Raw genomic sequence first — 17,439 nt, 5'->3', positions numbered from 1 at the left:
GATAACCATCTTTGATATTTTAGAGACTATAGAATTCAGTCTGTACTATTGTTAAAACAGGACAAGGGCCCATCATTTCACCTTTGTTGTATAATATTCATTTTACTCATTTGTATTTAACCCATTCCAAATACATGAATGTAGACATTGGGAACTAGCTGTAACTGACAAGTGATTGTTGATTGAACTTGATAATAGCTGCAATAAAAAAATCTTTTTTAAAGCAAGTGCAAAGTTCATTTTAAAAGTGTCCGATATGACCACTCCCTCTCCCTGAACACACAGAGTGAGTTTATATATTAACTCAGATGCACCCTAGGGTCACAGTCACTTCTCTGCTCCATAACGGTTGACGCTGTGCACCGTCTGTAATAGTAACATTTAATAGGATATACAACATAAGGTATGTTTAGGTCTTGTCATTAATTGGGTGTAAATGAAAAGTTATTATAAAGGAATCAAGGATGAAATAAATTATGGGTCTATTTGAACCACTTTCAACCTGGTGCCCTTACAGGTATGTCAGTATAAGTGAAAATGTCCAAAGATTTCCAAACACTTTGCTGATCTACATGCTCACTTGTAAGCTTGTAGATCTGCTATTTTTATTTTGTAATATATTTCTATAATATTGGTTAAAAGGCTTTCAGATTCCGTAATGAACAATCTTCCAAATGTCAGTCAACATCTCTCAAAACATTTTGTAGTGTAGTAGTGCAGTATGTGAATGTTTTCTTTTGTTTTAAAATACATAAAAGAAAGATGCACCATCAAAATGACAAGGACATAATAGTCTCACTCGTTTTATTTTAATTTGTATTCATCCTATCTAATACATAATGCATCCAAGTGCAACACCATACCCATTTGTTTGTCTTCATCTCATGCTTAGTTGCTCCCATGCAGAGGGCTTGAAAAGCCCTGATAATTATGGGCGGGGCTTAGATGATGACCTCAGCACAGGTTGACAACAGGTGTGTGTAGTTAGTACAGACCCAGGAGCTGTCATTCACCTCACCACTGGGAAGACCCACACACACACACTGGGAAGACACACACCCCCACACACCCCCCCCCCACACACACACACACACACACACACACACACTTTGAACAGCAGCACTGCCATCTAGGAAGCCGCACGCCACCAAATAAGGTATGGACATTTCTGGCTGCCAGTCTGCACTAAACTGCATATTTGAATATATTTTATGTTACAGAAACATTTGATCTAAATGGCCATATAAATGAGGGTTTTGATATGCTGTTTGGTATGTACCTTATCTTAAAACCTGAACAAGTCTTTCAGGAAGTTAACAACAAAAGCCTTAAGGCTTATCCTGTATTTGTAACTGAGAGTGTACTATTATATGTAAACAAATGACCCATGAGGGTCCATTTGAGTTAAATTAACACTATTTCTACCTACAGTATTTGTTTATTTGAAAATGATGAAAAAAAACATAAAAAAATTACAACATTAAATTGCATTAATTCACATTACAGTTACATCAATATAAAAACAGGTTAAAACATAAACACTTATACAAATTAATTTAGCCTTAAGTTATTCCTTCAACTGGTCATCTGCATTCCAGTAAATGCCTCTGCACTTTCTTAAAGGCTGATTTATTTTTGTATGCCTATTAATATATACTGTATATAATATTAGTATTAATATCTTGTTATTGATACATGTTACACTATGGATGAACATTTGCATTCTTACTAACTATTAACATTGGATCCTCAACTCTACTGTCTTGTTTTTGTATGCAGTGTTCATCAATATGTCCGGTCCCTCCCAAATAAACAAATAAAGTAAAAGTAATATTGCATAGAAAAGAAAGCTGGCTGTGACTAGTCAAGAGAAACTTTCCTCGCCCCTCCCGTTTGCATGCGAGAGCTGGCAAAAACTTCTGGGAACTCAGATTAAGAAAAACTAGTCTAACTGAACTTACCACTGCCTTCTGTAAACATACCTGGACCACATGTACCTAACACCTCTGACTACAGCAGGGTACAAGCAAATGAACAACACACTTGTGAGGCATGAAATTCACAAAGTGCAGTACAATTTGTCTACTTTTAAAATCAACTCCTCATCACCACTAATTTTACATAAACAAATAAAATAACCCAGTGATGAAAAGTGCTAGTGACCGTGGGCTACTACAATGTTTTTGATACTGTAATTATTTGCAAATGGATAAAAACTTTTTCGGTTTTCCTGATACTGAGCATACTATAGCCTTTATTACACCTTTGCTACGGTATTGTTTTCAACTTAAGTGGCCAGTTCGCTTTTACTATGCAACTCTGCCTCATTTGCATTTGAATTTAGCCTGGCAAATGAGCTTGTGTCTTTTGAATGAAAGCACGTATGCCTAAGCAAAATAAGCAAATAAATTGCACCGCCACGATTAAACAGTGAGAATTTTTTATTCAGCAGTCATTTGTTGTTCCAGTTGCTGGGGTATTGGCCAAGTACATTTGCACATACCTGGAATTAAAACTTAAACCTTATAGACCTTGCTGACCAGGGTCCAGCAGGGGTCTGGACTTGGTCCCCTTGTTTTTTTCTATCTACACCAAATCTCTTCGCCAAAAATAGCCGATCTACAAGCTAACAATGTAACATATGACCTTGTAGATCTACTATTTTTGGTGAATGTTGGCATATAGAATAGGGACTGGAGAGTTCATGTGGTTAGGAGCAGTGGGCAAATATTGAACAACACCCAGGGAGCAGTTGGGGTTCATTATTGTCTTGCCCAAGGGCACTTTGAAACCAGGAAGAGCCGGTTCCTCTGCTGAGGAACCGGCAATCTCACATGTGAACTTGTAGATCGGGTATTTTCGCCTATGAGGCCCAGGTTAAAAGCTTGGCCTATATTGTCCTCTGCACCAAAACCCTTTCATTCTAAACGTGTCTGAAACACGTTGGATTTCACTTTTGGGCATTTTTGATCTGCATCATTTCAAAATGTGTAAAGTGAGAGTGTAAGGTTTGTTGCACATATCAAGCAGATATTGGACAGTCACATTTTGTCTGATATTTTGATTCCACATTTGGATTGGGAATGCCACATTTACAATGAAGTTACAGGGCACACTTTCACCTGAGGACATTCAGCCATAACAGATAACTGAATAATTAAAGGTAGGGTAAGTGATTTTCTTTGGTTAAAATAAGTGTTAAATAGCTCTATATTCTGATAGTACTCATTGCTATAGAGTGTTTGTTCAGTAAAAGGAGTCTCCTTGTCTCTCCAGCTCTTTATAAAACAGAACATGCATTTTTGTTTCAGTTTCAGTTTCATTTCCATTTTTTTCCAATCAGGATAGAGAACTCAATCAGGATATAGATCAAACAAGTGAAATTGGAAGTGATGACACTAAAGAAATGAGCAGGCAAAATTTGAACTGGAACACTATAAAAATGAAGCTAAAAATGGGTTCTTTCTCCTGATTGGCTGAGATTTTGACACCTACCGGAAAATGTATTTTCTGTTTATCAAAGAGCTGGAGAGACGGGGAGACTCCTGTTACTGAACAAACACTCTATGGCAATAATTACTATCAGAATATAGTGCTTTAACCTTTTAACAAAATACTTTTTGTTTTAACCAAAAAATATCACTTACCCTACCTTGAATTAATATAAAGTTAAGGTTTGTAGTAAAAAAAAAAACTAGAACTTTTTACTGCATCTCTGTCACAATTCAGAAGTGATTATTATGCTTGACTCAAAGTTACCCCAGAGGCCTATGCTGGGCAGGTGAGCATAGGGGTCCGTCTAACTTGTCAAACTAGTCTTTAATGTTCAGCATCAGTGTTGTGTAATCTTATATTTCAAGTAAAAGCAACAAATAAGTAAAACATCAGTCAACATGTCTCTGTCCTTTTACACAGTGACTCTTTAGGAATCTAACCATTTCCTTCTACTCACTCTGCATCTCATTTGTGTGGGCTATGGACCGTTCAGAAACCTAATGATATAATCAGGATTCCAAGCAAATAGAAACGTCAGCCTTTCTCTTCCTGGAAAGTTAACATGCTGATAGAAGCCATTGTTCTTGCATTAATAAAAAGTAAATACAAAAATAGTTGGAACTAGTAGGCAGGTTCCTGAACTGTCCACAGCACTTCTGAGACAGAATGAGAAAATAGAAATGGTACCATTCAATAAGTAGTGAGGAACAATTATATGAAGAAGAAAGGCTGAAAATGGGTGAAGTGATCCTTTAAGTCCTATTTTATACTTTCTCCGTCCAATGGCGATGTCGCGTAAAATTAGCTCAAATACAGCTGATCTACAAGCTTGAAGCTTGTAAAGCTTTTTTTGACCTATAACGTCATGCCCAAATTAGGGACGCCAGCTTGAAAGTGGTTGAATCTATATGACAGAGGTTTTCTCACTGGTTTCAGGCCTGCAAATAAAGATGGCCAACTTTGGAGGACATGCTATTCCTGGCGGCTTTTTCCTGCTGTATGGCTTGTGGCTGACAGTGAAACACACGCTCCAACACTTCTGGAGGAGCAAGCAGCCTAAAGGCAGACACACACTACCCCCCGCCTTCAACCGAATGAAGTACGTTGAAGGGGGAATCACAATCTTTGCTGCATTTGTCGGTGAGTATGACATTTACATTTTAGGGATTCAGACTGACTTGAACACAAATGCGACCTTAGAATACAACACAAATGCCAGCCTAGACACAAAATGTAAAAGCAGGGGTGCCAAATAGTTGTAGAAGGTTGCTTGCTGTCAGTAGCTTGACTAGTACTAGTCAAGCTACTGCCAGCAAGCAATGTAGTAGTACAGTGCATTTCTTTCTTCATTAAGTCCTCCAATTCATCACTACAAATCATAATGAAATCATACTGACCATGGTGTCTTATGTCAGGTAATGTGGTTTATTTGCTGAAGGTGGACAGGCCCCATCTCTATGACAATAGAAACAGCCAGCCAAGTCAAGTCTGATCCATTTGTGGTTCCTGCTTATTTACATATTCAAAATTGGAGTTTAGAGATGGGGAGGGAAAAGAACAAGAGTTAAATACACGCAAGCTATCTTGCCATACAGGAAATATCAATACAAATATTTTTTTTCCTTAAACCTTTGTAGGGCAGAATGCATCTGCATGAATTAGCCTCTCAAAACTTGTCATACCTGAATAATTTCACTCCTGTTGTCATCTGGAAGGTATTATGGTTGAGCAGTTTGTGGTGGATGGACCCCACGCCCGCCTCTATGACAGAAGCACCAGTTCCTGGGTCAAGCTGATGAACTGGCAGCACAGTACCATGTATTTGTTCTTTGGAATCTCAGGAATCGTGTGCGTTCTCAGCACCAAGTATAAATCTGTGCCAGCTGGTTTTGACCGCCTCACTCTCTCCTTGGCGCTCTTTATAGAAGGTACAGTATGAATGCATCAAACTGCCAACCAATAATTATTGGTGCTTTTCCATCCATGGGTGTTTTGCTTGACTCACTTGAGACCCTCTTCACGCTGTAGGGTTTCTGTTCTATTTCCACGTGAACCATCGCCCCCATCTGGATGCCCACATCCACTCCTTGCTGCTGGTGGCTGTGTTTGGTGGATCAGCCTGTACGTTGTTGGAGGCGTTTATGAGAGACAACATAGTTCTGGAGCTGCTCAAAGCCTCTCTTTTCATCCTGCAAGGTTCCTGGTTCTACCAGGTAATTAGAAGTATATAATATCCTTGACTACGTCATGATGTTTGAAAATGATCCTTGTGTGAATTTGAGGCCCTGTAGTCCTGTCACATTTATGTCGTAGAGAGAAGAAACAAATTAATAGTGGCATAAATCCAAATTTGATTAGAGATAAAAATGAAATACACAAGTATGTATAATTCATATAGATATATAAATATTAATACATAATAATTTAAAAAATAAATGTTATATATAATATATATAGCCTATATATAAAATATCTGTCTTTAAAAAAACACATTTTTAGAGTAAAGAAAAACTATAGGTTACTTACGTAACCCCGGTTTTATAAATTGCGAACGAGCTGTTCACATATGGGATCAGCGCCCCCTGGCGATGATATACAGAAGCTTCACATTAACTCCCTCGGGCCAATCCTCATTGGCCCGGTGGGCCGTCAGTCGCTTTCCGGAAAACCCTCCCCCGAGGGTATAAAGGACCCGGAAAGCGGAAGTTACGTTCTCTTTCACACCAGCTTCCTTCTGCCGAGCAAAAAGAAGGGTGTTTTTGTGAACAGCTCGTTCGCAATTTATAAAACCGGGGTTACGTAAGTAACCTATAGTTTTATTACATTGCTCTCTCACTGTTCACATATGGGAGACATAAACCCCCTGAATGTAACCGCAAATCACGATACCCACAACCTGAACCAGGGCCCCGCCCCCCCAGGGGCGGAGCCCACGGCATCCAGGTGCCAACAGACCCCCTGGGTCTGAGGCAGAGACCAATACATTTAGTGGGGCCCTGACAGACCGTAGTCTGCCTTATAAACTAAAAACCAGGCACAGCCTGTCTAGTTAGTGGGGGGCCCTGACAGACCGAAGTCCGCCTTATTAATCTAAGGCCCAACCTTCGGCCATCAACACTAAAGTAAGGGGCATGAACAGATTGTAAGACCGTTCTAAGCACCTAACCACCTTCAGGTGGAAGCCACGCCCAGAACCGTGTGCGCCATAGAAGACGACGCCACGTTCAGGCTGTAGAAAACAGCGAAAGTCGAAGGAGACGACCAACTCGCTGCCGTGCAGATGTCCTGAATAGACACTCCTTTGAGGAGGGCCCAGGACGTCGATACACTTCTAGTAGAGTGCGCCCTCAGACCCTCAGGCACTGGGGCCCCCCTACTAGCGTACGCCAGGCGGATGGCCTCCACAATCCAACGGGAAATTGTGGACTTAGTCACCGCCAGTCCCCCAGGCCCAGGGCCCAGGGAGACGAAGAGCTGGCTGGGGCGGGTCAGGGCCGCAGTCCTCTGGACATACAGCCGCAGGGCTCTTACTGGACAGAGACAGTGTAGCCTCCTATCCTCATCTGAGGCAAAAGGAGGCGGATGAAAAGCCACCAACTCAGTTGGCATAACCACCGCCAGGTGGTTTTTTGGAACGAAAATCGGGTTAGGTTTGAGGACAACCCTGCTGCCATCACCAGCGAACCTCATGCACTCCGGAGCCACCGAAAGAGCATGCATATCGCTCACCCGTTTCGCTGTTGTCAGCGCAACCAGGAGCACCGTCTTGAACGTGAGGAACTTTAGTTCCACCGTCTCCAATGGCTCAAAAGGAGGACGAGAGAGTGAGTCGAGCACCAGGACCAAGTCCCACGTGGGGAACAAGGATCGTGAGACAGGATGTTCACGCAACGCGCCCTTCATGAACTGGCACACCAGGGGCTGTTGTCCCACGGTTTTCATACCAAAACCAACATGGTTGGCCGAGATGGCCGCCAAGTACACTTTGATCGTCGAGAAGGCATTCCCGAGATCCAATCTATCCTGTAGGAAAGTCAAGACGTCAGCGACCGAGGCCTGGAACGGGACCACGACCGGGGACCTTCCCAGACACCACTCCTCGAACACACTCCACTTTGCCCCATAGACGGTTCTAGTGGAGAGTGCCCTAGCGGCCTGAATAGTGGCCACCACCCTAGGTGGCAGCCCTGTCGCAGTCAGATTGTCCCTCTCACCGGCCAGACCCAAAGGTCTAGGTCTGCAGGCCTGTGATGATGAATCTCGCCCCCGGCCTGCTGCAGCAGGTCCTCTCGCAGCGGGAGGGGCCAAGGCCGCTCGTATAGCAGGGGAGCTATCTCCGACCTCCAAGTGCCCCCTGCCGGAGCCACCAGCAACACCGTCAGGCCTCGGAGCCTGACCCGTTCCAGAGTGGGATGGATCAGCTCCAGTGGAGGGAACGCATAAAGCAGCCCCCCTGGCCATTCGTGCGCCAGGGCGTCCAGGCCCAGCGGGGCCTGACCGCTCATTGAGAAGAACAGTGAGCACTTCGCGTTCTCCCCTGATGCAAAAAGGTCTACCTGAGGCCGTCCAAATCTGATCCAGATTTGGTCCGCCACCGCGGGGTGCAGTGACCAGTCCGAGTAGCGAACCTTGCCCCTGGACAGAAGATCGGCACCCCTGTTCAGAAGTCCAGGTACATGAGAGGCGCTGATTGATTTCAGGTGCGTGTCGCACCACAGTATCAGCCTCCGTGCCAGACCGTCCAAAGTAGGAGACCTCAAGCCTCCCTGCTTGTTGATGTAGGCCATGGTCGTGGTATTGTCCGTCCTGATCAGAACGTGACAACCCCCGATGTGGGACCTGAAGTGTTTCACTGCCAGAAAAACCGCCATCAACTCCAAGAAGTTGATGTGGGCGGTCCTCGTATTGCGGTCCCACAAACCCCTGGCCGTCCGGCCTTCGCAAGTTGCGCCCCAGCCGGACAAGCTGGCATCGGTGGTGATCATCTTTCTCGAGATGACCCTCCCCACTGGGACGCCCTCCGATAGAAAGGAAGGTACTTTCCATTGTTGGAGGGATCGCATGCATTCCGCGGACACCGTCGTGCGGCGAGAGCCCTGAGTGGCTGGGATCCGGAGTGAGCCCATCCACCTCTGAAAAGGTCTCATGTGTAGCCTGCCGAGGCGCACTAGAGAGATGGCCGAGGCCATAAGCCCTGCCGCCCTCATGCAGACCCTGTACTGGACCTTGTGTCCCAGTTGAAACATGGCCAGACACCTCAGGAAGGAGGCTATCCTCTCCTGAGACAGGCGAGCCCTGAGAGAAACCGCGTCTAGATCGATACCTATGAAGGCAGCCTGATGGGACGGAGTGAGCACGCACTTTGCTAGGTTCAGCGTGAACCCCAGGGAGGTCAGGTGCGACACCACCAGGTTGGTATGGTGGCACGCTTCCTGGCGCGAGGACGCGCTCAGCAACCAGTCGTCTATGTAGGTCGCGACGCGGACACCCCTCCGCCTCAGGGGAGCTATCGCTGCCTGAGTGCATTTCACAAACACCCTGGGACTTAGAGACATTCCGAAAGGAAGGACCAGGTACTCGTACACATGACCCTCGAACTCGAAACGCAGGAATTTTCTGTGCGGAGGGTAGATAGGGATATGAAAATAGGCGTCCTTGAGATCTATTGAGCTCCACCAGTCGCCCTGGCGGACCGTGCGTAGTAACGCTGCTGCCGTCAACATTTTGAACTGAAAGGTTTTCAAATTCCTGTTGAGAGCTCTCAGATCCATGATGGGACGTAGCCCCCCTCATTTCTTCTTGACGAGGAAGTATCTTGAGTGGAAACCTAGACGGCTTTCTCCCGGTAGTACTTCCCGCACGGCGTTCTTTAGCAGGAGTGAAGCAATCTCCTCTCGTAACGTTACCGCCGCTTGGCCACTCGCGTGTGACAACAATACTTTGTTGGACATGGGTGGTTTCCTGGAAAATTGCAGCCTGTAGCCCCGTGCTATTGTACGGAGCACCCAAGGGTTGGCGTCGCATTCTTTCCATCGCTCGATGCGGAGCGACAACGGATTCGGAGGGGTTATTATTTGTGTCGGGTGTACGAGCGCCGCCATCTTTGTCGTGCTCGTTGGCTCGGCAACCCTCTTTGTTGTTACTCCTGAGTACGCATGCGCGGCCAGTGTGAGAGCCTTCGTCTTGGCTGTGCTTGTTAGCCTGGTTAGCATGCTTGCTGCTACATGAGGGCTCATGCGCGCCGCCATCTTGGAAGGCGTCACGTGTTCGCTCACAGCCAATGTGTGCGCCAACACGTGTTTCCTCAAAATGGCCGACTCTTGTGACAAAACAACAACATTGGGGCCTAGTCTTAACTTGGGGCGTTTCATGGACCAAGAAAAATTTTGCCGTGACCCGTGTAGGAGATGACGGTTTTGGCCCGCCATCTTGCCTTTGTTGTGTCCCCCGCTCACCAGGGACCCCTCGTGAGGGGTCCCTGATGAACGGTGGCTCATTAGTACTTTGGTTGTGCTTTGTTGTATTTTTTGGTTGTTTAATACAGAATCTGTTTTCATAACAACATTTTGAACAAATACAGCAGCAGGTGACACAGGAACATGCACATTCACAAAATCGTGTTTCATAAAATGTACATAAGGGTGTGTGTGCTTCTTTGCGGGGCTTCGGGAGCGATCGAACGCCGTCTCCACTCGCTCCGTCGAACATCTCCTCCTCTTCCTCGGTGAGCGTGGATGGAGGCCCGTGGCCACAAAATCCAGTCGAAAATCCCCCGTCTGGGGGGAGAGGGAACCGGGGGAGAAATTGTCCCTGCTCACTTGGCAGGGTTGGACAGTGTCATTTACCCTGCTCGGCGCGGCGACCCCTGTGATTGCCTCTCTGAGGCCGGTTGTTAGCGGGGCGCGCGCGGCCGCGGTCATCGTCCCGACGTTCGCGCTGTTCGCCTCTGCCAGCGGCTGGTGGGGCAGAATGGGACTGGTTCTGGCGCGAAATAGTCTGACGGACCTGTGGCATCCTACCTCTAGTTGGCTGCCGCGAGGGACGGGTCTGGGGCCGAGAGAGAGGTGGTCCAGAAGGAGCCTGTAAACAGGACATGGCCGCCTCGTCCTGGGCTTTGCGCGTCGCGGTGCTGGCTTGCAGATAATCCATTGCGCCATGGAAGAGGTTGCCAGCGGTTATCTTAAGGTTCTGGAGGTGCTTTTTGTCGTCCGGGCCTTTGAAGGAGACGTGATCTAGCCAACGTCCTCTCTCGTGAGCGACGCACATTCCCATGACTCTACCGTTCCATTCTGTAGTATTCTTATTGAGGAGCATAATCTCCCGCTGGAGGCGCCGCATCTCAGCCAGTTGTTGTGGCGTAGCGGCGTTTCCCGCCTCCGTCATAAGAACCATCAGGGACCCCTGTAACAGAGCAGCAGCATTGAGGGCCCTGGCGCTTGATGTTGTTGCCTTGTAGACCGCCCTCGTGGCAGCGGATCCAGCAACGTCCTTCTCGGTGGTGAGGCACGGTGTCTCCTTTGTTGTAGAGAAGGGCGCCTTCTGGCTGCGCGGCTGGCTGTGCAGCATGAAAGTGGCCAAACTACGGTCCATGGGCGGGAAGGCCGAGAGGCCGAGTTCGCCTGCGCCCGCGCAGTCGATCTCAAAACGCAGCTTTTTTGGATCGGAGTCCGAAGCCAGAGGAGAGCTCCAAGACCCCGTGAGGCCGGCGGCGAAGCCCTTTGCCAGGGGAAGTTTACATTTCTTTGGGACCTTCTCCTCCACGGAGCCAAGTCCCTGCCACTCGGAAGCGCTGGCGGGGGCCACCTCGGCCTCGTCCGCGGGCCATCTGAGGCCACATCTCACGGTGGCCAGTTTGTAGATCTCCAGCAAAGGAGCCTCGCTCATGTCGGGCGGGGGAGGTGCAGCTTCAACCTGGGCTGTAGCCGTCTCCACCAGTACCGTAGGTACAGCATCGGCGAGTGGCGTTGCAGGTAGCGGTGGGCCGATAGCTGGGAGAGGAGGGCCGCGGTCCTCCGTCTCCAGGATGACGACCTCTCCGTCCCCCTCGACCTGGTCAACGACCTGGTAATCATCACCGTCGTCGTACTGTTCCACCTGGTAGGTGGCGAGGGTCTCGTCCTCACCGTCATCTCTGCCTGAGCACCCGCTCCTCGCCGGGGAAGAGTAGTGGGAGCTAGCTCGGTGAGGGCCGCCGCTGTGTTCCGCTGCGTTGTCTCCCCTCGTGGGAGAACGGGAGCGGGGACCGATTGATTTTAAACCAGGTCTGCGTCCGTCCCCTCCGTGGAGAGAGCGATCCGGTGGGTCCAAGGCCCGGGCGGAGCCGGCTGCTGCAGACGGGCGAGCCTGACGAGAGAAAGCCTCCTCTCTGGCCGTGTAAGCGGCGGGCTGTCTGCGGGAGGAGAAGTAGCGGGAGGCCGCGTCGTACTCCTCAGGCTCCTCGTACGTGGTACGGGGAGGAAGATAGAACCTCTCGGCCTTGAACAGGCGATTCTGAAGCTCCGATGGGTGGAGGCTGGCACAGTCAGAGCACCTCGGAGGCTGCTCGTAGGCCGCGGCGTCCGCGTGGGCGAAACCCAGGCAAATAATGCAATGGTCGTGGGTGTCCCACTCGTCCAGCAGCTGGGCACAGGTGCGGGTGCTGCATCGGCGACGGGGGGGGAAATCCATGGCGGGACCCCGGTCGTGGCGATCCGTCGCGGTGGGAAGAGCACGCCGAGACATGCTGATGAAGAATGAATGAAGCCAAGCCGGCCGGCTAGGCTAAGCTAAAAAGCCGGTAGGCCTGAAAGCTAGTTAAGCTAGGCTAAGCTAGCTGCAGCGTCCGCTGTGTAGATCGAGGAAAGAGTTTTCCACTCCGTGGAAAGGAAAGGGAGAGTAACGAGCTCCGGGGACTCTCGGTGGACTGAGAAACCGACTCGTCGCTGTCGAGATCGTCGAATTCCCCGCAGGCTCGTTCTGTTTTTGTAGATGTGATTGTAGTAGCTCTGTGTTCATCGAGGCAGAAGAAGCGAAAGAGAACGTAACTTCCGCTTTCCGGGTCCTTTATACCCTCGGGGGAGGGTTTTCCGGAAAGCGACTGACGGCCCACCGGGCCAATGAGGATTGGCCTGAGGGAGTTAATGTGAAGCTTCTGTATATCATCGCCAGGGGGCGCTGATCCCATATGTGAACAGTGAGAGAGCAATGTAATAAAACTGTGCTTAGCATTTTCATGGAGTGTCATAAACTTGCAACCATCCGGGGAGACAAGTGTTTATATTATTACTCTAGCCACAGGGAAGGACATTGTCTAGAGCCTGATTTAAATGTTGTCGTACAACAGTGCCGCTTGCCAAAAATAGTCAGTCAACAAGCTTTTCAAAACAGATGTATAGAAATCTGGAACACAACTAACTTTCTGTAGATATGGGCAGGCTTTTAGGTCGATTAGTTTGTTTTTGTTAAGTCTTTCAAGTGCTAATTTAACGAGATACAGGTATATTTTGGGATCATTTCTAAATTGCTCATGCATGAGGCCTAACAACAATGTGTCACCTTGAACCATACAATGTGTTGTTTTAGATTGGATTCGTGCTCTTCCCATTAAGAGGACCGCAGTGGGACCAGGACGAGATGGGCAACATTATGTTTGTCACAATGTGCTTCTGCTGGCATGTAGCCATGGTAATGCTTATAACTGGCATCACTGCTTTCTCAGTTTGGCTGTAAGTATCCTTTCCTCAAACACCTTCAAAACTCAAAACAACAAAAGATTGTTAGTGAAAAGAACATGGCAGCCTTTTTTCCATTTAGATATAGCAAGATAATATAGCTGAATTTAGGCCAATTTTGGTGCACAGTGTAACTGACATTCTGCTGCATTTTAATATCCCCTGAAGTTAATTATATTTCAACAAAATTGATATGTAAATTGATTCAAGGATGTAACCTATAAAAATTACAGAACCATGTTATTTATTTTAGATTCCTTCACTGTGCAACATATTTTCCACTATATCAACTTGCAAGGCGGGTTGTCCTATGCAATTAGTTATGGGTCAGGAAACGTTAACAGTAACATGGTAGAAACACAGATGTCAAGTTGGCTAATGATTGGCGGTTCAATAGTGTAGTCAGCACACCAAAAACGCAATTTGATCACACACCGATATTGGCTCAGCAATGCACATTATTTTTCTCCCCCCAATTTAGTCATTATGCCAATAGTCTAGGACCTGGCTAAGATATGTATGCACTTCATTTAGGAGAGAATATCTCAACTGTTCTTGACTAATATGACCCCAAGGAACAACTTAGGAACGTTGACTAATTCTCTATCCGGGACGAAATACCCAAAAATGACCACGCCCTTTTAAAAGTGTTCACACTCTGTGTGCGACCTCCAACATAGCTGTATTTTCTAAACCGTTTGTGCGACAGATTTCCTGAGGTGCTCAAAATGTTCAGAATATCCATGTCTAGAGGGACATAGAAAGACGTAAAATTACTAATTTGATATTTTATGAGAAAACGGCCAAAAATAGCTAAAAAAGCCCACTTATTACATAAAACTATCTATACAACAACTGTCATACGTGAGCATTTGATTAATATACATGTTATCATAAACAATTGAATGTTTGTTAACTTGAAATGCAAAATATGAAGCAAAAGTTGTTACTTTAGTTGACAGAAGTATCGAGGCAGCTTACATAATTGATTTCCAAATGGAAGATATATTGCACAACAGCCAATTATGCACCACCACATTAATAGTGTTTATGTCACATCTCTTTATTTATAGGGTTTTTACAATAATCACCTCCTTTGCATTTGCAGTACATGCTACAAGACATCTCAGCTACCCGACATGGACACCCATTCTTACGTGCACACTTGCCACCTGTGCAGGGATCTGGCAGGTCTTCGGGTTTTGAGGTCTCTATATCAGGGACTAATACACTCGCCCTTCTCACAAACCCGTAAGACTCTGCATTAAGAATACTGGTGGCATCTCTAAATGGGGCTTGGACCCACAGCTGTTGCTGGTAAAATGCCCGCTTGATGTGTTTCTTTGCATTATTTTGAGGTGCAAGGGGTTCTCTCAAAGTCAATCTTGAGGGCACTGCTAGAAAATGTGTCAAAGCGCAAGTCATCAAATGTCTCCAAGTCAGTTCTTTTGAGACATTTGACCAAAAAACATTCTGCCATCCCTATAGAACTTTTTGCTAATTGTGGGCAGTCAAAGTTTTCGATCAAAGTTTAATAGTCTGCTTTGCGGACAGAGTTGAGGGCTGCGAGTTTGGTCGAAATCTTGCTCGTGGTATCACACCCGGTCAGCGCATGGACCAAACCTCTATACCTTGGTATATCACCACAGGCATGGATTGTGTCAGAGGGGTGTGCTTCTCCCTTCCCTCGGCTCAACTGCACCCATGAGGAAGCTGATGACAGGATGATGTTCCATGTGCAGGACATTGTTAGTCACCGGACAGGACCTACATCACTGACGCTGTCATCAGGTGACACAGATGTCTTTGTTTGCCTGTTGTACCACTTCACAGTGAACTGGAGAAATCTTGGCCTCCAAGAGCTCTGGCTGATCCGCAACTCAGGGGTGAAAAGGTCAGTATTGCCACTGCATGATGTATGCAAAGCCCTGGGAGATAAGCTCACAAAATGTCTCCCAGCACTCCATGCGCTGACCGGGTGTGATACCACGAGCAAGATTTCGACCAAACCCCGCAGCCCTCAACTCTGTCCGCAAAGCAGACTATTCAACCTTGAATGAAAACTTTGACTGCCCACAATTAGCAAAAAGTTCTATAGGGATGGCAGAATGTTTTTTGGTCAAATGTCTCAAAAGAACTGACTTGGAGACATTTGATGACTTGCGCTTTGACACATTTTCTAGCAGTGCCCTCAAGATTGACTTTGAGAGAACCCCTTGCACCTCAAAATAATGCAAAGAAACACATCAAGCGGGCATTTTACCAGCAACAGCTGTGGGTCCAAGCCCCATTTAGAGATGCCACCAGTATTCTTAATGCAGAGTCTTACGGGTTTGTGAGAAGGGCGAGTGTATTAGTCCCTGATATAGAGACCTCAAAACCCGAAGACCTGCCAGATCCCTGCACAGGTGGCAAGTGTGCACGTAAGAATGGGTGTCCATGTCGGGTAGCTGAGATGTCTTGTAGCATGTACTGCAAATGCAAAGGAGGTGATTATTGTAAAAACCCTATAAATAAAGAGATGTGACATAAACACTATTAATGTGGTGGTGCATAATTGGCTGTTGTGCAATATATCTTCCATTTGGAAATCAATTATGTAAGCTGCCTCGATACTTCTGTCAACTAAAGTAACAACTTTTGCTTCATATTTTGCATTTCAAGTTAACAAACATTCAATTGTTTATGATAACATGTATATTAATCAAATGCTTACGTATGACAGTTGTTGTATAGATAGTTTTATGTAATAAGTGGGCTTTTTTAGCTATTTTTGGCCGTCTTCTCATAAAATATCAAATTAGTAATTTTACGTCTTTCTATGTCCCTCTAGACATGGATATTCTGAACATTTTGAGCACCTCAGGAAATCTGTCGCACAAACGGTTTAGAAAATACAGCTATGTTGGAGGTCGCACACAGAGTGTGAACACTTTTAAAAGGGCGTGGTCATTTTCGGGTATTTCGTCCCGGATAGAGAATTAGTCAACGTTCCTAAGTTGTTCCTTGGGGTCATATTAGCCAAGAACAGTTGAGATATTCTCTCCTAAATTAAGTGCATACATATCTTAGCCAGGTCCTCTACTACAACTAATTCTCCCCACACACATCTGTGTGTTGTCATTGCTGTTGTATCCTACTGGCTCACCTGCCAGTGAGGAGTCCCCACAGCCACAGCTTTCGTCCTCCTCCCACCAAACACTCCCCGTTCACATGTAGTGTAAAAATGGACCCATAATGGTAAATCGACTCTGGATTTTACTGCGTATACATGTTCAAAACCACTGCCTTCTTCACCTTGTGCATCGAGGTAGGGCTGTATGCTCTAGTCTATGTGATCTTTGTACATTAAAACAAGGATATCTCACTATAAAACATTTATGGAGCAATAAGCCCCAAGAGGCATGTGATTTACAGTGGGTTTAGGACAGCTAAGGGACAGTTAGGCACGGTGTGTGTGTTTATAGACTATTTTACAACTGCTTCAGATGCAGCTCAGGCAATCATAATAATCCAAGGACTGGAAGTATCCGTTTTATATTAGAACATTAACTGTCACTTTCTAGTAAATGGAAATGGGGTCATAGCTAATTACAACTCTCTTTTATGTGAGGCGAAATTGAGGGGATCCTGGATAGTCACTCCAGTTGTTGCCTTTGGCTCATTTTAAGCTCAAATTCATTATGTTGAACAAATTAAAGGTGTTTCCATGGAGACTGTAATTGGACAGCGTCACCGTCAGGTGGAAACCTTGTTTGTCCAAAAAAAGTTTCCTTTTTTTCTAAAAAACATTTTTAAAATAGTGAAAATAGCTTGTGAGCTTGTAGATCTGCTAAGTTCACTATTTTTGTGTGACACCCTTGTATGATGAAGTGGCATTCAATTACGAAAAAAACAAGTTGAGATATGGAGATACAAGCTTTCTGCCCGACAGCGACGATATACTGTATATACTATTAATATTAACATGAAATTTTTTCCAAAGCTCTGTGGTAAGATGTTCTGGACGGGGGAGGGACATCGAGATTGGAATGAGAAAAACCACCAGCAGTTCAAACTCACAGAAAGCTCTACTCGAAGAAACGGATGAAGAGTAAACGCACCATTAAAGTTCTATGTATTTTTCCATTTGCTACTGTATGCTGACACTTGAAGGACTGTCTATTTTATATAATGTAATTTATAATGTAAAAAATGTAAAAAAAATGTAATTGTAATATATTTGATTAATAAA

At 46.0% G+C, this 17,439-nt stretch overlaps 1 protein-coding gene across 2 annotated transcripts; it reads left to right on the top strand.

Annotated features, from left to right (window-relative positions):
- Positions 1–1,021: 1,021 nt before the first annotated feature.
- tmem45b (transmembrane protein 45B) lies at positions 1,022–17,391 on the top strand. Of its 2 annotated transcripts, XM_084073609.1 has the most exons (7): positions 1,022–1,069; positions 1,105–1,156; positions 4,432–4,635; positions 5,211–5,423; positions 5,524–5,708; positions 13,057–13,199; positions 17,191–17,391. In XM_084073609.1, the coding sequence occupies exons 3-7, from the start codon at positions 4,446–4,448 to the stop codon at positions 17,300–17,302; spliced, it is 843 nt and encodes a 280-aa protein (XP_083929735.1). In that variant the 5' UTR covers positions 1,022–1,069; positions 1,105–1,156; positions 4,432–4,445; the 3' UTR covers positions 17,303–17,391. The 2 variants fall into 2 exon arrangements, with proteins under 2 accessions (XP_083929735.1, XP_083929734.1); XM_084073608.1 differs by lacking the exon at positions 1,022–1,069 and having other exon boundaries at positions 1,080–1,156; positions 17,191–17,390.
- The last annotated feature ends 48 nt before the right edge of the window (positions 17,392–17,439 follow it).

The sequence above is a fragment of the Gymnoscopelus microlampas genome (genome assembly GCF_963454915.1).
Source record: "Gymnoscopelus microlampas genome assembly, chromosome: 12".
Lineage (NCBI taxonomy): Eukaryota > Metazoa > Chordata > Actinopteri > Myctophiformes > Myctophidae > Gymnoscopelus > Gymnoscopelus microlampas.
This window is presented reverse-complemented; position numbering and strand designations above follow the sequence as displayed.